Genomic DNA, 23,416 nt, shown 5'->3' with positions numbered 1-23,416 from the left:
TCAGGAGGCTTTTTTGTAAGCAAAAATATAGCTTGGAGAGGACTAAAGGACAGAGGATTAAAAGGAGCATTGTAGTCCAAAAGATTAGGGAAGAGATTGAAGATGCACAGATAAAACGTCAAACGTAATTAAAGATCGATATCGATCCTTTAGCGCTGGAGGAGTTCGGAGACAAAGCGATCGGGAGGAGTTTTAGAGTAAGGAGTTCTTGGGCGTCAACAACACTCAAACCGAAGATGAAAGTATTTGCCACAGAACGCCACTCCTCTAATGTTTCCATCGCCCAGGAGTTGACATGCTATGTCGACATGGCTGGTGCACTCGTGTTTAAGTCTTTAGACTTAAAGTCTTAAGTCTTAAGTCTTTAATTGTAGGAGATCAGTTATTTCTACAGAGGATCTACCGATAACACCCAGAATCTTGTGTATCTAAATAGGGTCATAGTGATCTGGAAAGGTATAACAAGGATAACTTGGTTTATAATAGCTGCCGGGTTGAGGGTTTTAGAGTTTATGAAGTATGAGACAGGTACCTAGTTCTAGTAGGTCTAAAACAGGGGTCAGCAAAAGTGCGTCCCATGGAATAAATCCCATCAGCCAATAGTTTTTATCTCGCCCTACAGAAAATTTTGAAAGACCTCACAAACAATACAAGAACCCTTGAAGAACTACGACACTAACAATGTATACATCTAAACTATCATCGTCGGTCAAATGTATCCTCAAAGATTCATGAATCCTCAAATATCGGTGAATCATCCAAGATTGTCCAAAAAGATGTCATCCTCACGAATTATAAAGATTTATGACCTCCATGGACCTCCTTCTGGTCCAAACAATAATGAATTTCTTAGGAGTCGATTCCTGATTTGAATGACTCCTCACTTATGATATGTATGACTCTTCTCAAAAGAAAATTGAAATCTCTTTTGGAGTGCCCGGTCTGCAGCTTCAGAATTGTTTCTACTATCTAGCCCTATTCGCGAAAGATGTGCCGATACCTGGTCTAAAAGATTTAGAAAATGAGATTACTGAGCTACTTATAGAGAATTAGCGAGAAGCAGTTCGAGAATTGGCCAGAGAGCAAAATAAAATCAAGCAAGCAAGCATCAGGAAGCAAGATTTCAACATCGTCTAAACATATTAAATGGGAGATCATGTAAGCGTTACTGTAAAACCTGAAAGAAAATGAGAAAGTTACATTCAGCGATGGAAAATGAAGAGAAATCTATAGAAATCTATTAAACAAACTTGGAAATGGGAAGAGGAAATTTCCCATTCCGTTGGATAGGTTAAACAAATAAATATTACAGCTGGTAGAACCCATTTACAAATATGTATAGGTTCAAATCTCAATTATATCCTACCTATTCTATAAGTCATTTGAATTTACTTGAACTGGAAAAAATTTGGAGGTAATGATTCAGGTCAAATAGCACATGAAAATCATTGAACGTGCAAATCAAAAGAGAGGGAAAAACAGAAAAACAATTACGTACAACCGACAAAAAAGGATGTCAAATTAAAAAGTTATAATTGCTTACAAATGCAATCGACGCTTTGGAATCCGGCAAACACTTCACTTTTCGGTGTGTAAATTTGAAACACGAGATAAACATTACCTAAAGAAAAAAAACACATCAATGAGTTGATCAAATGTTATAAAAATATTGCTATTAAAGTCAATCGCTACACTGTTTTTTTCCCCAATGCTACGAAAGTACATGGCAATCTTGAAGTACCGCAAAAAAAATTAAAACCCAACATTATTCAAATTGAGTAATGAGTCCTTCATGCATGACAAAAAAAATGGATTACCAAAATGTATGAAACCATTCCTCGTTAATTAAATCTGGAACATATCACCGACGCTAAAAGATCGGGATAGTCGAGAGATAGTGACATGCGCCCCCTTTTTAGCGTACGGTGAGAGAATGTACCGCTTGCGTTTGCACAGATAGAACACATACACAACTCATTATGATGTTAAATGTCAAGGTTGCACTGAACCCATTGTTTTAAAAGGTGGCACAAAGATCGATGTATTTATCAGCAACGATACAAATTGACCAAAAAAAAACGGCAAAATATCACTATTCGCATGCGCAAAAGCCAAAGATATCAATATCCTTTCTACTGGTAGAGCGGACAGGCAAAAGAGATAACAAATAGCTAAACATATCCATATCTGGCGAATACATCCATCATGTGTGCGATCGTTAAAGTGTTTGCAATTTTTATTCCGATGCTGTGACAAATCTTCTTTCCTGTTTTTTTGGGGTACATTTGCCCATTAGCCTTAATCAATGTAATCTTCGCAAAGGAACTGAAAAGGACAATTTCAATTATCACATTTACAGTCGAGAGACGAGCTCCACCTGATCAACTTCTCATAAGATCACACGAAATGCCAAATTTCTTCACTTTTCCAGAACGCAAGCGTCCGATCGCCCGAAACGGCCAGCACGGCTGGTAGCTGTTTAGGGATTATGTGATGAAGGCGAAGGTAACCTTCCTTGAAAACGGGTTGGGTTCGTATGGTTTATTTTTGCCTTCCCTTTTGCTGTGCGCTGTTGCGTACCGGAGGATGCTGGTCACTATCCCCACCGTAAGCGATCTCCCACAGATCCCAAACCTTCACCTTACACGCTTCCGCTGCTTGCAGAGACTTGCAGCGGAGTTACAGCTAAAGGTTGGTATGGTGGCGATAGCTTCATTCACCTCTCTCACACACACACGCGTATCGGGAACACACGGTGTGGCCGTGGTCACTTTCATGACGTATAATTGGGCGATGGACACACGATGGCGCTGTTGTTTTCTGCACATTTTATTCGCCCCGCAATGCACGAGGCGGGGATCGATGCAGGCTGCAAGTCTAGCTGGATCGGCTTGCATTTATCGTGTGTGCGCTTTTTGCTTGCCTTCTTCCCGGTTTCGTTATTTTTATATTGTTTCTTTTCTTCTCTTTATGCTTCTGCTTCATACACGTTATCGTGTGCGAATTCGTCCTCGCATTCGTCGGCGTCGCTTTTGCTTCCCGGTGGCGTGTCTTGTATAAATAATCGCGCCACGGTACGAAACCGTATCATTGATCACCCAGCGTCTTCTGTAGCAACACCTTCTTCGAGTATCCAACCAACTAACATCCCCCAGCAAAATGGCCTTCAAGGTAAGAGGTGCGAGGGCGAGTCGTGGCACGGCAGCGTATCCTTGATTGTGGCTGTGTTTTGTTCGAATCCTTTTTCCAGTTCGTCGTTTTCCTGGCTTCGCTGGCCGTCGCTAGCGCTGGATACCTGGAGGCTGGCCATGCCGTCCAGTATGCTGCTCCGGTGGCACACTACTCGCCGGCATCGTCCGTGAGCTACAGCACCATCTCGCAGGCTGCTCCGGCCAAGCTGGCCTATGCTGCCCCGGTCGCCAAGACCATCTCGTACGCCGCCCCGCAGGTGTATGCCGCCCCGCAGGTCTATGCTGCCCCGGTTGCCAAGACCATCGTGTCCAGCCCGGCCGTAGGAGCCACACACGAGAGCACCATCCGCTCGCATGATGGAACCATCTCGCACTACTCCAAGGCCGTCGATACCGCGTTCTCGAGCGTGCGCAAGTCTGACACCCGCATCACCAACGAGCTGCCCAAGCTGGCCTATGCTGCCCCGGCTGTCCACACCACCTATGCCGCCCCGGCTGTCCACGCCACCTATGCTGCTCCGGCCGTCCACCAGACCTATGCCCATGCTGCCCCAGCTGTGACCTACGCTCATGCCGCTCCGGCCGTCCACACCACGTACGCCGCCCCGGCCGTCCACCAGACCTATGCCCATGCTGCCCCCGTGGTCGCTACCGCCACCAAGACGCTGACCTACTCGCCGGCTGTCCAGGTTGCGCACACCACCTACGAGGATGCCCATGCTCACTACGCCTGGTAAGGTGGAGCAGCTGTTGTTTTGGCGATGATGTTTGATGCAATGATCCCTTCCCGATCCTATTTATTGAATTGTTGTTACGATCTGTTTCCATTGTTTGGTATTTAAACACGCGTTGCAGAGCCGCTTCCGCAAGCTTTGCAGCGTCAAAAGTAATACAACTTCATAAAAAAAGAGTTTGGTGGTTTTTTCTATTCGCAATACGAAAACCGATTTTTTTTTGTCCGAAATCTAGCGAAGTGCCACATTTTACAAGTCGATCAAAAGGTACAGCAAATATTTCTCATCCAGGAATTTAATTCTAACATTCTATCGATGACTCTTGTGTCAGTGAGTCGGTCGTAGCAGTCATTTGCAATTAAAGGCTTTGTTTCCTTCTTTTTTTCTTTGTCGAAAGATGGCTCTATTGATGAAATGGACTAAGTACAATATCCACGAAAATTGATTTGATCAGTGCTGAAGAATGGAATACGCCAATTGATATCTTGTAATTGGAACCTTGATTTCATTAAGCGAGAAGCTAGTTCAAGAAGGGCAATAAGCTATAATGTAGGAATTATAGGTATATTATGATTCTTGAAAATTCTAAATACCTGAAAGAGGTTCTTCCTAATACTTCACGAACTACATGTCCCATTTGCTGAAGAAAAATTTGGAAATGTATACAGGGGTTTCGGAAAAATCACTGATCAAATCATACATATTCAACATCCAACAGATTCATCAAGGATTTGCAGCAGTATGATAGCATCGCCTATCCATTCTTCAACCTCGCGCTCAGCTGGTTGGACTGTGACGTTTGCAAGTTCAACTTACTTGATGAATCCTCTTGTACAAGTTAATCTAGGTACTCCAGCGGCGGATCAAACGGTAGGCGGAGTAGGCGGTCGCCTAGGGCCTCGCCGTGTTGGGGGCCCCAAAAAATTTGTGCCGATTGTGCGATTATTGAAAATTTTACAACAAAGTTAATTTATAGCAAAAAAATTAATTTACAAGGTAAAAAATTTATCAAAAATATCTTTCTTGGTTATATAAAACATTTGTTTCTATGTGATAAATTAAATGCAGAGAAGAATATCGACTTAGTGACTTTAAAGTATAAACGAAATTCTACCAGGACCAGGACACTAATTTTCCCGTTGGTCGTGAAAAATTTCTTCGAAAACTACCTGTTTCCGAATGTATAATACCAGGAGAGCATCCACGGAAGAGGAGGCACCTAGTACAGCAATTTTGGTCGAAAACCGTCGAAAGGTATGCAATGTTTAAACACTAACTTTCCCGTTGGTCGTGAAAAATTTCTTCGAAAACTACCAGTTTCCGAATTTAAAGTACCAGGAGAGCATGCACGGAAGAGGTAGCTCCTGGTACTGCGCCGTAAGGTATGCAATGTTTATACACTAACTTTGCAACCAACTTGCAACGCAATGCGCCGTAAGGTATGCAATGTTTATACACTAACCTTGCAACCAACTTGCAATGCAAGTTTGGTGCATGCAAGAAACTTGCAGCAAGATGGCGTCCAACTTCGTACTTGCATGCAACAAACTTGCATGCAAGCTTGCATGCAAACTTGCATGCAAGTTCTTGCAAGCAAATTCTTGCATGCAAACTTGCATGCAAGTTTGCATGCAAGTTTGTATGCAAGTTTGCATGCAAGTTTGTATGCAAGTTTGTATGCAAGTTTGCATGCAAGTTTGTATGCAAGTTTGCATGCAAGTTTGTATGCAAGAACTTGCATGCAAACTTGCATGCAAGTTTGTATGCAAGTTTGCATGCAAGTTTGTATGCAAGTTTGCATGCAAGTTTGTATGCAAGAACTTGCATGCAAACTTGCATGCAAGTTTGTATGCAAGTTTGTATGCAAGTTCTTGTATGCAAGTTCTTGCATGCAAGTTCTTGTATGCAAGTTCTTGCATACAAACTTGCATACAAGTTTGCATGCAAGAATTTGCTTGCAAGAACTTGCATGCAAGTTTGCATGCAAGCTTGCATGCAAGTTTGTTGCATGCAAGTATGAAGTTGGACGCCATCTTGCGCGCCATCTTGCTGCAAGTTTCTTGCATGCACCAAACTTGCATTGCAAGTTGGTTGCAAGGTTAGTGTATAAACATTGCATACCTTACGGCGCATTGCTTTGCAAGTTGGGTGCAAAGTTAGTGTATAAACATTGCATACCTTACGGCGCAATACCAGGAGCTACCTCTTCCGTGCATGCTCTCCTGGTACTTTAAATTCGGAAACTGGTAGTTTTCGAAGAAATTTTTCACGAAAAACGGGAAAGTTAGTGTTTAAACATTGCATACCTTTCGGCGGGTTTCAAGCAAAATTGCTGTACTATGTGCTACCTCTTCCGTGGATGCTCTCCTGGTATCGGAAATCTGAAAACAGCTGGTTTTGTATGGAATTTCATACCAGCTAATGGAAAGTTTGAGCGAGATGAAGGATGCTTTCCGTTTCATCCATCTTCCGTACACTAGCGATCGCTCTCACGGGTTTGGTAGTATGCAATAGCAATAGTGATGGGCAAATTTATTCCACACTGCAGGTGTCACCTCTTGAAAAGCATGCTTTCCTGATTTCGCAAATCTGAAAACAATTGTGTTGTTCATCGCCTAAATCTTCAACATGAGCGAAACAGGTTTCTAAGAAATTTCTCTGATTGTTTCCGTGAAGTAATCCGATTGAAAACTGTACCTTAGGCGAAAAATCGTAGCAGGCGCTGGACTAATCAGGAATCGTAAATGTACTTAAATCGTAGAAAATGTGATCCAAGTAGTGGCGTTATGGTTCTCCTTAGCGCATACAAACGTTTATATATATAGAGTAGCTTACTAGGCCCGTTTACAGGGCTACGCAACAGAACTCTGAGATGTACGCAAGGGAGCTTTCTTTCCGAGAATTTGCTGGTGTTGTTAAATCATGTTTGAAGTACATCTCCCTAACACCGATAATGCCGTAGCAAAATTAACGGCCCCGCTTTAAAAATTCCGCCCTGGGCCTCCAAGGGGATTGATCCTCCACTGATGTACTCGCTTCCGCAGTCGATACTTGGAGGATTTTTGAAGAAGCCTCAAATCTAAGGATGGAGAACAGGCGATGCAAAACTCAAAATTATGATGGCATCTGCTAACGATTGCCTCGTTTTTCGCAGAGATGACCGCTTTTTCTTCCAAAACTTCACTCAAATTGGTTCACTGGCTGGTTGTCAACGGGTCTAAAGCTTCCAAGGAAACTTCTTCACCTATCACGTCAATCAAAACTGGAATTAAATAAATTGAACTGGCAATAAATAGCTAAATTAAAACAATTAATTTAAAGCAAACATATTTTTTTCAAAAAGTGGCCGTTAGCAGTTAGCCCCAACTATGAGGCTGTAGCTGAAACATTCGCATCGAACTGCTGTGATTTTTACACCAGAGCGCACGAACGGTATAATTTGGCACGTTTCAATTTGCAAACACGATGAAACAGCTGAGCGATATGGGATATTGCGTAGACCTTACCATATTGCACAACATTTTGCAATTCCGTAGGATCAACAAGAAATGGCTTTGCCGTTAGTACAGTTATTCTTCTGGGTATTTCTTCCCTTGCGAGAGAGCTGTTAAAGCAAACCAAAACAAAAATTACGATCGATCACTCAAGGAGGCTCTTGAAGAAGGTCTATTCTTCACCTTCTCGAACTTCTTCACATAATCCAGCGCAAAATGATACACATTTTCTGCCATGCGTCATTTGAAACATGTGTCAAAGTAGCTGCTGGTGTTAAGTACAAACCATGGAAACCTAACGTATGTTTGTGCAGCTGGTTTATTCCTGGGCTTCCTAGGTAAGCGTTGTTGATAAGAAACACAGCCTCCACAAATGATCCTCTGCTTGGCGATGTTTGTGCAGGTGATCGAATGCACTTAATTTTTGTGAATTGAAACAAATGTGTATGAAAAATAATAATGCTATAATTTGAGGACAATATTTGACAATACTGCATTTAAATAATTCATTCAATAATACTTAAATGTTTGTGGTTCCGTTGGCAACGCACATCATTCCACCATTTGAACACACAGTTCTTCAAAAAGTTGGACTTTCACAGTACACACTGCTTTAAACAATCCTGTAATATAAAATCTGAGTATCTCCGGTGTCTGTTGTGTAACGCACCTGTGCAAAGCTTCGTAGAGTTGCTAGGAAAAACAACTTTATTTTGCGTACGGATAGCTCTAAGCTGTTCATACAATCAAATACAGTTGAGGCCAAATATTCTCTCAACAAAACGGAGACTTCAATCTATTACTACCGTTTTACTAATGGTTTATCGAAATATATAGATAGAATGTACGAAATTTTAAACAATCCCCAAGAACAACAGAACCTTAACATTCACCAAAAGTTCCCTGAGCATTATTCAAAGCTAAAAGGACCCGTAATGGAATAGAACGTTCGTGCTATCCGTCACTGTATCGTTCGTTGGTGTGGGTGAGATGTGTCTGCAATATATCTGTTTTTTCGTAGCAGACACTTAGCAAACAGTTGCCAAAATTTCCAATATAAAGGAACTCAAGTCCCATCGTTCCAGATTATTCAGATTCCAAAATGTTACCTCGCGACAAGCTGTACGTAGTGGTTATCCTGCAGTTGTTTCTAGCATTTCAGCAAGCTTTAAGTCAACAGTGTCCCAGCAACCCTTACCGTACGTTCGATGGAACCTGCAACAATCTGGTAAATACAGCCTGGGGTGCTGCCAACACACCCTTCGTGCGCATAGTGAACCCCAAGTACGGTGATGGCAAATCAAGTCCTACCCTGGCAAGTGACGGCAGTGAGCTACCGAACCCTCGACTGCTTTCTGTGGAGGTCTTCCAGGAGGGCGTACAGAACAGTCCGGAGTTCACCCTGGCCAACATGCAGTTTGGGCAAATCGTTGCTCACGATATGGCACTAACGCTTGGAGGTAATGTTGCGGCCATGTGCTTTACGTGTGGTGTAACATCTCCGTGACTAACCCAAGTGATCATCTGCTTGCAGTTCGTGATCCTTTGCCGTGCTGTGCTAATGGGCGTTTACAACCATCGCGTGGACCACGATGCTTCCCGATCCTTGTGTCACCCGACGATCCTGTGTTCTCCGCCCGTAGTATTGAGTGTATGGGCCTGATACGTACGCTAAACACCTGCGACACTAATCCCACCAACTGCACCAAGGCGGAACAGATGAATGGTGTTACCCATTTTCTGGATCTGTCTGTCGTGTACGGCAACTCTGTGCAGGAGAGCGGTCAGCTGCGCGAACCCAACACGGGTTTGCTGAAGGTCGAAACGCGCGATGGGCAGGCATGGCCACCGAGACATCCGAATGCAAGTAGTGCCTGTACCCAGCGTACACCGAACGATGTTTGCTATCTTACCGGTGATGGACGAGCGAATCAGAGCCCACATTTGGCGATTCTTCAAATCACGTTCGTGCGGGAACATAACCGTATCGCTAGCGGTCTACAGGCACTGAATCCAAGCTGGACGGCAGAGAAACTCTTCCAGGAAGCTCGACGCATTAACATTGCCCAGTATCAGCACATCGTGTACAACGAATGGTTGCCAAACTTTCTGGGTCGTGACTTCATGATTCAGCGTCAGTTGATTTACCAGGAGCCGGGCATTAGGAATGATTACGGCGATACCATCCATCCAGCGGTGATAAACTCTCACACAACGGCTGCGTTTCGAATTTTCCATTCCTCCATACAGGGCATACTGAAGTAAGTACTATCGTGCCACATATAGAAAGTACTTGCTAATGTCTGAATCTTCATGCCAGACTTTATGAGGAAAGCCGACGATCGTTGTCTAAGATCGACATCAACGATCACACCAACAATCCGAACATTCTAGAAGAAACGTCCGATCGGTACCCTTATCTGCTGCGTGGACTTACTACCCAACCGATGGGACAGAATGATGCCAGCTTCGATCCGGCTACGAAACATTTCCTCTTCCGATTCAACGATATGTTCGGCACGGATCTGAAATCGCTCGACATTCAACGTGGTCGTGATCATGGCTTGGGAGGGTACAATGATTTTTTGTTTTTGTGCTTTAACCAGCGTGCTACTACGTGGGCAGATTACAACCATGTGCTGGTGCCAGGGGTAAGTACCTTCATACGACACATCGTGCCCTCATTCGCATAGCTAATGTACTCTTCCGCACCATTGCTGCAGGCTGTCGATCTACTCGCAACCTACTACAAGTCTGTGAACGATCTTGATCTCGCCGTTGGATTGGCGTTCGAGAAGAAGGTGGACGGCACCGAGTCCGGCATGGTGACGCAATGCATCTTAGCAGACCAATTCCGTCGCACCCGGAAGGGAGATCGGTTTTTCTACGAAAATGGTAAACATTTCACCGCAAAGCAGATAGTGGAAATTCGCAAAGCAAACATGGCACGCATCCTGTGCGATACCACAGCTAGCGTTGCACAGATACAGCCGGCTGTGTTCCACCTACCATCGAACATTAATCAGCTGACATCGTGCCGAACGCTGCCAACTCCGAATCTTAAAGAGTTTACGTAAGGAGTAGGAACAGTAGTGTATCCCCGGCTATTATTGAAATATTTCATTCCAAGATTATGTATGCTGTTGTAGAACCACAGCAGAAACGATTCATTACATGATAATGAAACTGACCAGGTGTGCTTGGGTAGAAGCAGGTCGTTCGAATTTGTTTTCCAAATTGACTGTCTAAGGTGCCGCAATGTCCGAAACTTTTCACTTTAACCTCAATGTTGAAATTGCGTTTATTTGGAGATAGCATGATCCGAAATCTGCCATCTTATTAGTCATGTAAGCAAGGGCTTCTTGTCTATTGCGTCACTTCAGATCTAGCGCACGATCGTGCAGCTAGTGGATCGTCAATATAACATACAAGATGTTTAAAACTCAATCTTCTTGAAAATAGCTCCCCTATGTGAAGCAGGGTAGAGATCTATTTTATTGGATACACTCCCAATGGATGGATTTTTTTAAAGATCCAGTTAACTATAACTTAATTGTACGAGCTCGTAGTCGTAGTCGTAGCTAAAACATTCTTTCCATGTCGTTCTGAAGCTTAGCACATGAAATTTATACCTTTAAGTATTTAAGAAATTTTAAGAAATATTGATCGAAAGCTACTATAAGCTTTCTACTTCCTAAAATGGTTAACATTTTGTTACTGTACTCTTCTCCACGCTTCTATTTATCCACCTAGCTTCTATTTTATTTCGTGTTATCAACCTTTCAATGTACCAAACATTCTCGAAATTCGGCAAAAGTATACAAAAACATCATTCCCGCAAATACACGATATTTCTTCAGCTGTTTTACTACATGTGCTATGATGATGAGAATTTATAGCCACTCACAACGTAGAGCTTCTTCCGTAGTTCCGTGGCGCAACTGAGTAAAGAAAAAAATGTGTAGACAAGTAGCTAATTTTGGAGCGATAGAAAATATTCTACGATTGCGTCTGTCAGACTTTTACGTAGAGTTCAAGGGTTTATCAAACTTGTTATGCGTCATATATTCTAGTTTTGAATTTTGTTATATTATTCTAGCGCAAAACGTATTAAATAGCTACTTAAACATCGCATCAAGATAGAAGAGCTACGGTGACTTGATCTGATCTCAAAGATTTCTAAGTTACGGCTTAAAGATCTCAGGATTTGTTTTCGCAGAGCAAGATGTAAGTATGGTATGGTGATATTTTTTGAATAAATATTCCACAACACTACAACCAATCCGTTAACAACCTGTTGCAGTATTGGAAATGCGAAAATATTCTTAGCACCTAAACTGAATAAAGTCACTCCATGGTGTTTACTCTCCGGTGGATACAGTGGAGGATCAATCCCCTGGGAGGCCCAGGGTGGTATTTTTAAAGAGGGCCTATAATTTTGCTACGGCATTATCGGTGTAAGGGAGGTGTACTTCAAACATAATTTAACAACACCAGCAAAGTCTCGGAAAGAATGCTCCCTTGCTTACACCACAGAGTAACTTTTGGCGAGTTTTCTGTCTCGATTGACACGGAAAAAGCATCCTCCTGCGTTGGATGCTCTCGTGGTATCAGGAGCTTGAAAAACTGGTAATTTTTGGCGAGTTTTCTGTCTCAATTGACACGGAAAAAGCATCCTCCTGCGTTGGATGCTCTCCTGGTATCAGGAGCTTGAAAACCTGGTCATTTTTGGTGAGCTTTCTGTCTCGATCAAAACGGAAAAAGCATCCTCCTGCGTTGGATGCTCTCCTGGTATCAGCACCTTGAAAAACTGGTAATTTTTGGCGAGTTTTCTGTCTCGATTGACACGGAAAAAGCATCCTCCTGCGTTGGATGCTCTCCTGGTATCAGGAGCTTGAAAAACTGACAATTTTTGGCGAGTTTTCTGTCTCGATCGACACGGAAAAAGCATCCTCCTGCGTTGGATGCTCTCCTGGTATCAGGAGCTTGAAAAACTGGTAATTTTTGGCGAGTTCTCTGTCTCGATCGACACGGAAAAAAGCATCCTCCTGCGTTGAATACTCTCCTGGTATCAGGAGCTTGAAAAACTGGTAATTTTTGGCGAGTTCTCTGTCTCGATCGACACGGAAAAGCATCCTCCTGCGTTGGATGCTCTCCTGGTATCAGGAGCTTGAAAAACTGGTAATTTTTGGCGAGTTCTCTGTCTCGATCGACACGGAAAAAAGCATCCTCCTGCGTTGGATGCTCTCCTGGTATCAGGAGCTTGAAAAACTGGTCATTTTTGGCGAGTTTTCTGTCTCGATTGACACGGAAAATGCATCCTCCTGCGTTGGATGCTCTCCTGGTATTAGGAGCTTGAAAAACTGGTAATTTTTGGCGAGTTTTCTGTCTCGATCGACACGGAAAAAGCATCCTCCTGCGTTGGATGCTCTCCTGGTATCAGGAGCTTGAAAAACTGGTAATTTTTGGCGAGTTTTCTGTCTCGATCGACACGGAAAAAGCATCCTCCTGCGTTGGATGCTCTCCTGGTATCAGGAGCTTGAAAAACTGGTAATTTTTGGCGAGTTTTCTGTCTCGATTGACACGGAAAAAGCATCCTCCTGCGTTGGATGCTCTCCTGGTATCAGGAGCTTGAAAAACTGGTAATTTTTGGCGAGTTTTCTGTCTCGATTGACACGGAAAAAGCATCCTCCTGCGTTGGATGCTCTCCTGGTATCAGGAGCTTGAAAAACTGGTCATTTTTGGCGAGTTTTCTGTCTCGATTGACACGGAAAAAGCATCCTCCTGCGTTGGATGCTCTCCTGGTATCAGGAGCTTGAAAAACTGGTCATTTTTGGCGAGTTTTCTGTCTCGATTGACACGGAAAAAGCATCCTCCTGCGTTGAATGCTCTCCTGGTATCAGCAGCTTGAAAAACTGGTAATTTTTGGCGAGTTTTCTGTCTCGATTGACACGGAAAAAGCATCCTCCTGCGTTGGATGTTCTCTTGGCATCAGCAGCTTGAAAAACTGGTAATTTTAGGCGAGTTTTCTGTCTCGATTGACACGGAAAAAGCATCCTCCTGCATTGGATGCTCTCCTGGTATCAGCAGCTTGAAAAACTGGTATTTTTTGGCGAGTTTTCTGTCTCGATTGACACGGAAAAAGCATCCTCCTGCATTGGATGCTCTCCTGGTATTAGGAGCTTGAAAAACTGGTAATTTTTGGCGAGTTTTCTGTCTCGATTGACACGGAAAAAGCATCCTCCTGCGTTGGATGCTCTCCTGGTATTAGGAGCTTGAAAAACTGGTAATTTTTGGCGAGTTTTCTGTCTCGATTGACACGGAAAAAGCATCCTCCTGCATTGGATGCTCTCCTGGTATCAGCAGCTTGAAAAACTGGTAATTTTTGGCGAGTTTTCTGTCTCGATTGACACGGAAAAAGCATCCTCCTGCGTTGGATGCTCTCCTGGTATCAGCAGCTTGAAAAACTGGTAATTTTTGGCGAGTTTTCTGTCTCGATTGACACGGAAAAAGCATCCTCCTGCGTTGGATGCTCTCCTGGTATCAGCAGCTTGAAAAACTGGTAATTTTTGGCGAGTTTTCTGTCTCGATTGACACGGAAAAAGCATCCTCCTGCGTTGGATGCTCTCCTGGTATCAGCAGCTTGAAAACTGGTCATTTTTGGCGAGTTTTCTGTCTCGATTGACACGGAAAAAGCATCCTCCTGCGTTGGATGCTCTCCTGGTATCAGCAGCTTGAAAAACTGGTAATTTTTGGCGAGTTTTCTGTCTCGATTGACACGGAAAAGGCATCCTCCTGCGTTGGATGCTCTCCTGTGTCAGGAGCTTGAAAAACTGGTAATTTTTGGCGAGTTTTCTGTCTCGATTGACACGGAAAAAGCATCCTCCTGCGTTGGATGCTCTCCTGGTATCAGCAGCTTGAAAAACTGGTAATTTTTGGCGAGTTTTCTGTCTCGATTGACACGGAAAAAGCATCCTCCTGCGTTGGATGCTCTCCTGGTATTAGGAGCTTGAAAAACTGGTAATTTTTGGCGAGTTTTCTGTCTCGATTGACACGGAAAAAGCATCCTCCTGCGTTGGATGCTCTCCTGGTATTAGGAGCTTGAAAAACTGGTAATTTTTGGCGAGTTTTCTGTCTCGATTGACACGGAAAAAGCATCCTCCTGCATTGGATGCTCTCCTGGTATCAGCAGCTTGAAAAACTGGTAATTTTTGGCGAGTTTTCTGTCTCGATTGACACGGAAAAAGCATCCTCCTGCGTTGGATGCTCTCCTGGTATTAGGAGCTTGAAAAACTGGTAATTTTTGGCGAGTTTTCTGTCTCGATTGACACGGAAAAAGCATCCTCCTGCGTTGGATGCTCTCCTGGTATTAGGAGCTTGAAAAACTGGTAATTTTTGGCGAGTTTTCTGTCTCGATTGACACGGAAAAAGCATCCTCCTGCGTTGGATGCTCTCCTGGTATCAGGAGCTTGAAAAACTGGTAATTTTTGGCGAGTTTTCTGTCTCGATTGACACGGAAAAAGCATCCTCCTGCATTGGATGCTCTCCTGGTATCAGCAGCTTGAAAAACTGGTATTTTTTGGCGAGTTTTCTGTCTCGATTGACACGGAAAAAGCATCCTCCTGCGTTGGATGCTCTCCTGGTATCAGCAGCTTGAAAAACTGGTAATTTTTGGCGAGTTTTCTGTCTCGATTGACACGGAAAAAGCATCCTCCTGCGTTGGATGCTCTCCTGGTATCAGGAGCTTGAAAAACTGGTAATTTTGGCGAGTTTTCTGTCTCGATTGACACGGAAAAAGCATCCTCCTGCGTTGGATGCTCTCCTGGTATCAGCAGCTTGAAAGACTGGTAATTTTTGGCGAGTTTTCTGTATCGATTGACACGGAAAAAGCATCCTCCTGCGTTGGATGCTCTCCTGGTATCAGGAGCTTGAAAAACTGGTAATTGTTTTCGAGTTTTCTGTCTCGATTGACACGGAAAAAGCATCCTCCTGCGTTGGATGCTCTCCTGGTATCAGCAGCTTGAAAAACTGGTAATTTTTGTCGAGTTTTCTGTCTCGATTGACACGGAAAAAGCATCCTCCTGCGTTGGATGCTCTCCTGGTATCAGCAGCTTGAAAAACTTTTAATTTTTGGCGAGTTTTCTGTCTCGATTGACACGGAAAAAGCATCCTCCTGCGTTGGATGCTCTCCTGGTATCAGCAGCTTGAAAAACTGGTAATTTTTGTCGAGTTTTCTGTCTCGATTGACACGGAAAAAGCATCCTCCTGCGTTGGATGCTCTCCTGGTATCAGGAGCTTGAAAAACTGGTAATTTTTGGCGAGTTTTCTGTCTCGATTGACACGGAAAAAGCATCCTCCTGCGTTGGATGCTCTCCTGGTATTAGGAGCTTGAAAAACTGGTAATTTTTGGCGAGTTTTCTGTCTCGATTGACACGGAAAAAGCATCCTCCTGCGTTGGATGCTCTCCTGGTATCAGCAGCTTGAAAACTGGTCATTTTTGGCGAGTTTTCTGTCTCGATTGACACGGAAAAAGCATCCTCCTGCGTTGGATGCTCTCCTGGTATCAGGAGCTTGAAAAGCTGGTCATTTTTGTCGAGTTTTCTGTCTCGATTGACACGGAAAAAGCATCCTCCTGCGTTGGATGCTCTCCTGGTATTAGGAGCTTGAAAAACTGGTAATTTTTGGCGAGTTTTCTGTCTCGATTGACACGGAAAAAGCATCCTCCTGCGTTGGATGCTCTCCTGGTATTAGGAGCTTGAAAAACTGGTAATTTTTGGCGAGTTTTCTGTCTCGATTGACACGGAAAAAGCATCCTCCTGCATTGGATGCTCTCCTGGTATCAGCAGCTTGAAAAACTGGTATTTTTTGGCGAGTTTTCTGTCTCGATTGACACGGAAAAAGCATCCTCCTGCGTTGGATGCTCTCCTGGTATCAGCAGCTTGAAAAACTGGTAATTTTTGGCGAGTTTTCTGTCTCGATTGACACGGAAAAAGCATCCTCCTGCGTTGGATGCTCTCCTGGTATCAGGAGCTTGAAAAACTGGTAATTTTGGCGAGTTTTCTGTCTCGATTGACACGGAAAAAGCATCCTCCTGCGTTGGATGCTCTCCTGGTATCAGCAGCTTGAAAGACTGGTAATTTTTGGCGAGTTTTCTGTATCGATTGACACGGAAAAAGCATCCTCCTGCGTTGGATGCTCTCCTGGTATCAGGAGCTTGAAAAACTGGTAATTGTTTTCGAGTTTTCTGTCTCGATTGACACGGAAAAAGCATCCTCCTGCGTTGGATGCTCTCCTGGTATCAGCAGCTTGAAAAACTGGTAATTTTTGGCGAGTTTTCTGTCTCGATTGACACGGAAAAAGCATCCTCCTGCGTTGGATGCTCTCCTGGTATCAGGAGCTTCAAAAACTGGTAATTTTTGGCGATTTTTTTGTCTCGATTGACACGGAAAAAGCATCCTCCTGCGTTGGATGCTCTCCTGGTATCAGGAGCTTGAAAAAATGGTAATTTTTGGCGAGGTTTCTGTCTCGACCGACACGGAAAAAGCATCCTCCTGCTTTGGATGCTCTCCTGGTATTAGGAGCTTGAAAAACTGGTAATTTTTGGCGAGTTTTCTGTCTCGATTGACACGGAAAAAGCATCCTCCTGCGTTGGATGCTCTCCTGGTATCAGGAGCTTGAAAAACTGGTAATTTTTGGCGAGTTTTCTGTCTCGATCGACACGGAAAAGGCATCCCCCTGCTTTGGATGCTCTCCTGGTATCAGGAGCTTGAAAAACTGGTCATTTTTGGCGAGTTTTCTGTCTCGATCGACACGGAAAAAGCATCCTCCTGCGTTGGATGCTCTCCTGGTATCAGGAGCTTGAAAACTGGTCATTTTTGTCGAGTTTTCTGTCTCGATTGACACGGAAAAAGCATCCTCCTGCGTTGGATGCTCTCCTGGTATCAGGAGCTTGAAAAACTGGTAATTTTTGGCGAGTTTTCTGTCTCGATTGACACGGAAAAAGCATCCTCCTGCGTTGGATGCTCTCCTGGTATCAGGAGCTTGAAAAGCTGGTCATTTTTGTCGAGTTTTCTGTCTCGATTGACACGGAAAAAGCATCCTCCTGCTTTGGATGCTCTCCTGGTATCAGGAGCTTGAAAAACTGGTAATTTTTGGCGAGTTTTCTGTCTCAATTGACACGGAAAAAGCATCCTCCTGCGTTGGATGCTCTCCTGGTATCAGGAGCTTGAAAAACTGGTAATTTTTGGCGAGTTTTCTGTCTCGATTGACACGGAAAAAGCATCCTCCTGCGTTGGATGCTCTCCTGGTATCAGCAGCTTGAAAAACTGGTAATTTTTGGCGAGTTTTCTGTCTCGATTGACACGGAAAAAGCATCCTCCTGCGTTGGATGCTCTCCTGGTATCAGCAGCTTGAAAAACTGGTAATTTTTGTCGAGTTTTCTGTCTCGATTGACACGGAAAAAGCATCCTCCTGCGTTGGATGCTCTCCTGGTATCAGCAGCTTGAAAAACTGGTAATTTTTGGCGAGTTTTCTGTCTCGATTGACACGGAAAAAGCATCCTCCTGCGTTGGATGCTCTCCTGGTATCAGCAGCTTGAAAAACTGGTAATTTTTGGCGAGTTTTCTGTCTCGATTGATACGGAAAAAGCATCCTCCTGCGTTGGATGCTCTCCTGGTATTAGGAGCTTGAAAAACTGGTAATTTTTGGCGAGTTTTCTGTCTCGATTGACACGGAAAAAGCATCCTCCTGCGTTGGATGCTCTCCTGGTATCAGCAGCTTGAAAAGCTGGTAATTTTTGGCGAGTTTTCTGTCTCGATTGACACGGAAAAAGCATCCTCCTGCGTTGGATGCTCTCCTGGTATCAGCAGCTTGAAAAACTGGTAATTTTTGGCGAGTTTTCTGTCTCGATTGACACGGAAAAAGCATCCTCCTGCGTTGGATGCTCTCCTGGTATCAGCAGCTTGAAAAACTGGTAATTTTTGGCGAGTTTTCTGTCTCGATTGACACGGAAAAAGCATCCTCCTGCGTTGGATGCTCTCCTGGTATCAGCAGCTTGAAAAACTGGTAATTTTTGGCGAGTTTTCTGTCTCGATTGACACGGAAAAAGCATCCTCCTGCGTTGGATGCTCTCCTGGTATCAGCAGCTTGAAAAGCTGGTAATTTTTGGCGAGTTTTCTGTCTCGATTGACACGGAAAAAGCATTCTCCTGCGTTGGATGCTCTCCTGGTATCAGCAGCTTGAAAGACTGGTCATTTTTGGCTAGTTTTCTGTCTCGATTGACACGGAAAAAGCATCCTCCTGCGTTGGATGCTCTCCTGGTATCAGCAGCTTGAAAAACTGGTAATTTTTGGCGAGTTTTCTGTCTCGATTGACACGGAAAAAGCATCCTCCTGCGTTGGATGCTCTCCTGGTATCAGCAGCTTGAAAAACTGGTAATTTTTGGCGAGTTTTCTGTCTCGATCGACACGGAAAAAGCATCCTCCTGCGTTGGATGCTCTCCTGGTATCAGGAGCTTGAAAAACTGGTAATTTTTGGCGAGTTTTCTGTCTCGATTGACACGGAAAAAGCATCCTCCTGCGTTGGATGCTCTCCTGGTATCAGCAGCTTGAAAACCTAGTAATTTTTGGCGAGTTTTCTGTCTCGATTGACACGGAAAAAGCATCCTCCTGCGTTGGATGCTCTCCTGGTATCAGCAGCTTGAAAGACTGGTCATTTTTGGCGAGTTTTCTGTCTCGATCGACACGGAAAAAGCATCCTCCTGCGTTGGATGCTCTCCTGGTATCAGGAGCTTGAAAAACTGGTAATTTTTGGCGAGTTGTCTGTCTCGATTGACACGGAAAAAGCATCCTCCTGCGTTGGATGCTCTCCTGGTATCAGCAGCTTGAAAAACTGGTAATTTTTGGCGAGTTTTCTGTCTCGATCGACACGGAAAAAGCATCCTCCTGCGTTGGATGCTCTCCTGGTATCAGGAGCTTGAAAAACTGGTAATTTTTGGCTGGTTGTCTGTCTCGATTGACACGGAAAAAGCACCCTCCTGCGTTGGATGCTCTCCTGGTATCAGCAGCTTGAAAAACTGGTAATTTTTGGCGAGTTTTCTGTCTCGATTGACACGGAAAAAGCATCCTCCTGCGTTGGATGCTCTCCTGGTATCAGCAGCTTGAAAAACTGGTAATTTTTGGCGAGTTTTCTGTCTCGATTGACACGGAAAAAGCATCCTCCTGCGTTGGATGCTCTCCTGGTATCAGCAGCTTGAAAAACTGGTAATTTTTGGCGAGTTTTCTGTCTCGATTGACACGGAAAAAGCATCCTCCTGCGTTGGATGCTCTCCTGGTATCAGCAGCTTGAAAAGCTGGTAATTTTTGGCTAGTCTTCTGTCTCGATCGACACGGAAAAAGCATTCTCCTGCGTTGGATGCTCTCCTGGTATCAGCAGCTTGAAAGACTGGTCATTTTTGGCTAGTTTTCTGTCTCGATTGACACGGAAAAAGCATCCTCCTGCGTTGGATGCTCTCCTGGTATCAGCAGCTTGAAAAACTGGTAATTTTTGGCGAGTTTTTTGTCTCGATTGACACGGAAAAAGCATCCTCCTGCGTTGGATGCTCTCCTGGTATCAGCAGCTTGAAAAACTGGTAATTGTTTTCGAGTTTTCTGTCTCGATTGACACGGAAAAAGCATCCTCCTGCGTTGGATGCTCTCCTGGTATCAGCAGCTTGAAAAACTGGTAATTTTTGGCGAGTTTTCTGTCTCGATCGACACGGAAAAAGCATCCTCCTGCGTTGGATGCTCTCCTGGTATCAGGAGCTTGAAAAACTGGTAATTTTTGGCTGGTTGTCTGTCTCGATTGACACGGAAAAAGCATCCTCCTGCGTTGGATGCTCTCCTGGTATCAGCAGCTTGAAAACTGGTAATTTTTGGCGAGTTTTCTGTCTCGATTGACACGGAAAAAGCATCCTCCTGCGTTGGATGCTCTCCTGGTATCAGCAGCTTGAAAAACTGGTAATTTTTGGCGAGTTTTCTGTCTCGATTGACACGGAAAAGGCATCCTCCTGCGTTGGATGCTCTCCTGTGTCAGGAGCTTGAAAAACTGGTAATTTTTGGCGAGTTTTCTGTCTCGATTGACACGGAAAAAGCATCCTCCTGCGTTGGATGCTCTCCTGGTATCAGCAGCTTGAAAAACTGGTAATTTTTGGCGAGTTTTCTGTCTCGATTGACACGGAAAAAGCATCCTCCTGCGTTGGATGCTCTCCTGGTATCAGCAGCTTGAAAAACTGGTAATTTTTGGCGAGTTTTCTGTCTCGATTGACACGGAAAAAGCATCCTCCTGCGTTGGATGCTCTCCTGGTATCAGCAGCTTGAAAAACTGGTAATTTTTGGCGAGTTTTCTGTCTCGATTGACACGGAAAAAGCATCCTCCTGCGTTGGATGCTCTCCTGGTATTAGGAGCTTGAAAAACTGGTAATTTTTGGCGAGTTTTCTGTCTCGATTGACACGGAAAAAGCATCCTCCTGCGTTGGATGCTCTCCTGGTATCAGCAGCTTGAAAAACTGGTAATTTTTGGCGAGTTTTCTGTCTCGATTGACACGGAAAAAGCATCCTCCTGCGTTGGATGCTCTCCTGGTATCAGCAGCTTGAAAAACTGGTATTTTTTGGCGAGTTTTCTGTCTCGATTGACACGGAAAAAGCATCCTCCTGCGTTGGATGCTCTCCTGGTATCAGCAGCTTGAAAAACTGGTAATTTTTGGCGAGTTTTCTGTCTCGATTGACACGGAAAAAGCATCCTCCTGCGTTGGATGCTCTCCTGGTATCAGGAGCTTGAAAAACTGGTAATTTTGGCGAGTTTTCTGTCTCGATTGACACGGAAAAAGCATCCTCCTGCGTTGGATGCTCTCCTGGTATCAGCAGCTTGAAAGACTGGTAATTTTTGGCGAGTTTTCTGTATCGATTGACACGGAAAAAGCATCCTCCTGCGTTGGATGCTCTCCTGGTATCAGGAGCTTGAAAAACTGGTAATTGTTTTCGAGTTTTCTGTCTCGATTGACACGGAAAAAGCATCCTCCTGCGTTGGATGCTCTCCTGGTATCAGCAGCTTGAAAAACTGGTAATTTTTGGCGAGTTTTCTGTCTCGATTGACACGGAAAAAGCATCCTCCTGCGTTGGATGCTCTCCTGGTATCAGCAGCTTGAAAAACTGGTAATTTTTGGCGAGTTTTCTGTCTCGATTGACACGGAAAAAGCATCCTCCTGCGTTGGATGCTCTCCTGGTATCAGCAGCTTGAAAAACTGGTAATTTTTGGCGAGTTTTCTGTCTCGATTGACACGGAAAAAGCATCCTCCTGCGTTGGATGCTCTCCTGGTATCAGGAGCTTGAAAAACTGGTAATTTTTGGCGAGTTTTCTGTCTCGATTGACACGGAAAAAGCATCCTCCTGCGTTGGATGCTCTCCTGGTATTAGGAGCTTGAAAAACTGGTAATTTTTGGCGAGTTTTCTGTCTCGATTGACACGGAAAAAGCATCCTCCTGCGTTGGATGCTCTCCTGGTATCAGCAGCTTGAAAACTGGTCATTTTTGGCGAGTTTTCTGTCTCGATTGACACGGAAAAAGCATCCTCCTGCGTTGGATGCTCTCCTGGTATCAGCAGCTTGAAAAACTGGTAATTTTTGGCGAGTTTTCTGTCTCGATTGACACGGAAAAAGCATCCTCCTGCGTTGGATGCTCTCCTGGTATCAGCAGCTTGAAAAACTGGTATTTTTTGGCGAGTTTTCTGTCTCGATTGACACGCAAAAGCATCCTCCTGCGTTGGATGCTCTCCTGGTATTAGGAGCTTGAAAAACTGGTAATTTTTGGCGAGTTTTCTGTCTCGATTGACACGGAAAAAGCACCCTCCTGCGTTGGATGCTCTCCTGGTATCAGCAGCTTGAAAAACTGGTAATTTTTGGCGAGTTTTCTGTCTCGATTGACACGGAAAAAGCATCCTCCTGCGTTGGATGCTCTCCTGGTATCAGCAGCTTGAAAAACTGGTAACTTTTGGCGAGTTTTCTGTCTCGATTGACACGGAAAATGCATCCTTCTGCGTTGGATGCTCTCCTGGTATCAGCAGCTTGAAAAACTGGTAATTTTTGGCGAGTTTTCTGTCTCGATTGACACGGAAAAAGCATCCTCCTGCGTTGGATGCTCTCCTGGTATCAGCAGCTTGAAAAACTAGTAATTTTTGGCGAGTTTTCTGTCTCGATTGACACGGAAAAAGCATCCTCCTGCGTTGGATGCTCTCCTGGTATTAGGAGCTTGAAAAACTGGTAATTTTTGGCGAGTTTTGTGTCTCGATTGACACGGAAAAAGCATCCTCCTGCGTTGGATGCTCTCCTGGTATCAGCAGCTTGAAAAACTGGTAATTTTTGGCGAGTTTTCTGTCTCGATTGACACGGAAAAAGCATCCTCCTGCGTTGGATGCTCTCCTGGTATCAGCAGCTTGAAAAGCTGGTAATTTTTGGCTAGTCTTCTGTCTCGATCGACACAGAAAAAGCATTCTCCTGCGTTGGATGCTCTCCTGGTATCAGCAGCTTGAAAGACTGGTCATTTTTGGCTAGTTTTCTGTCTCGATTGACACGGAAAAAGCATCCTCCTGCGTTGGATGCTCTCCTGGTATCAGCAGCTTGAAAAACTGGTAATTTTTGGCGAGTTTTTTGTCTCGATTGACACGGAAAAAGCATCCTCCTGCGTTGGATGCTCTCCTGGTATCAGCAGCTTGAAAAACTGGTAATTGTTTTCGAGTTTTCTGTCTCGATTGACACGGAAAAAGCATCCTCCTGCGTTGGATGCTCTCCTGGTATCAGCAGCTTGAAAAACTGGTAATTTTTGGCGAGTTTTCTGTCTCGATTGACACGGAAAAAGCATCCTCCTGCGTTGGATGCTCTCCTGGTATTAGGAGCTTGAAAAACTGGCAATTTTTGGCGAGTTTTCTGTCTCGATTGACACGGAAAAAGCATCCTCCTGCGTTGGATG

At 44.2% G+C, this 23,416-nt stretch overlaps 2 protein-coding genes across 2 annotated transcripts; both read left to right on the top strand.

Moving 5' to 3' along the window:
- The first annotated feature begins 3,159 nt into the window (after window positions 1–3,159).
- Window positions 3,160–3,928, top strand: LOC128297951 (larval/pupal cuticle protein H1C-like). The gene is made up of 2 exons (XM_053033671.1): window positions 3,160–3,171; window positions 3,251–3,928. The coding sequence occupies exons 1-2, from the start codon at window positions 3,160–3,162 to the stop codon at window positions 3,926–3,928; spliced, it is 690 nt and encodes a 229-aa protein (XP_052889631.1).
- A 4,593-nt stretch (window positions 3,929–8,521) lies between these two features.
- On the top strand, window positions 8,522–10,496 carry LOC128299332 (peroxidase-like). The gene is made up of 4 exons (XM_053035262.1): window positions 8,522–8,879; window positions 8,954–9,680; window positions 9,740–10,070; window positions 10,143–10,496. The coding sequence occupies exons 1-4, from the start codon at window positions 8,522–8,524 to the stop codon at window positions 10,494–10,496; spliced, it is 1,770 nt and encodes a 589-aa protein (XP_052891222.1).
- Window positions 10,497–23,416: the final 12,920 nt, after the last annotated feature.

This window comes from Anopheles moucheti, chromosome 2 (assembly GCF_943734755.1).
Source record: "Anopheles moucheti chromosome 2, idAnoMoucSN_F20_07, whole genome shotgun sequence".
Classification (NCBI taxonomy): domain Eukaryota; kingdom Metazoa; phylum Arthropoda; class Insecta; order Diptera; family Culicidae; genus Anopheles; species Anopheles moucheti.
This window is presented reverse-complemented; position numbering and strand designations above follow the sequence as displayed.

What these genes read in the sequence shown, in the direction of transcription:
- LOC128299332 (XM_053035262.1), top strand. Translation starts at nt 8,522, where the DNA reads ATGTTACCTCGCGACAAGCTGTACGTAGTGGTTATCCTGCAGTTGTTT. An exon ending in TATGGCACTAACGCTTGGAG is followed by an intron (nt 8,880 to 8,953) that starts GTAATGTTGCGG and finishes ATCTGCTTGCAG; the next exon opens with TTCGTGATCCTTTGCCGTGC. An exon ending in TCCATACAGGGCATACTGAA is followed by an intron (nt 9,681 to 9,739) that starts GTAAGTACTATC and finishes TCTTCATGCCAG; the next exon opens with ACTTTATGAGGAAAGCCGAC.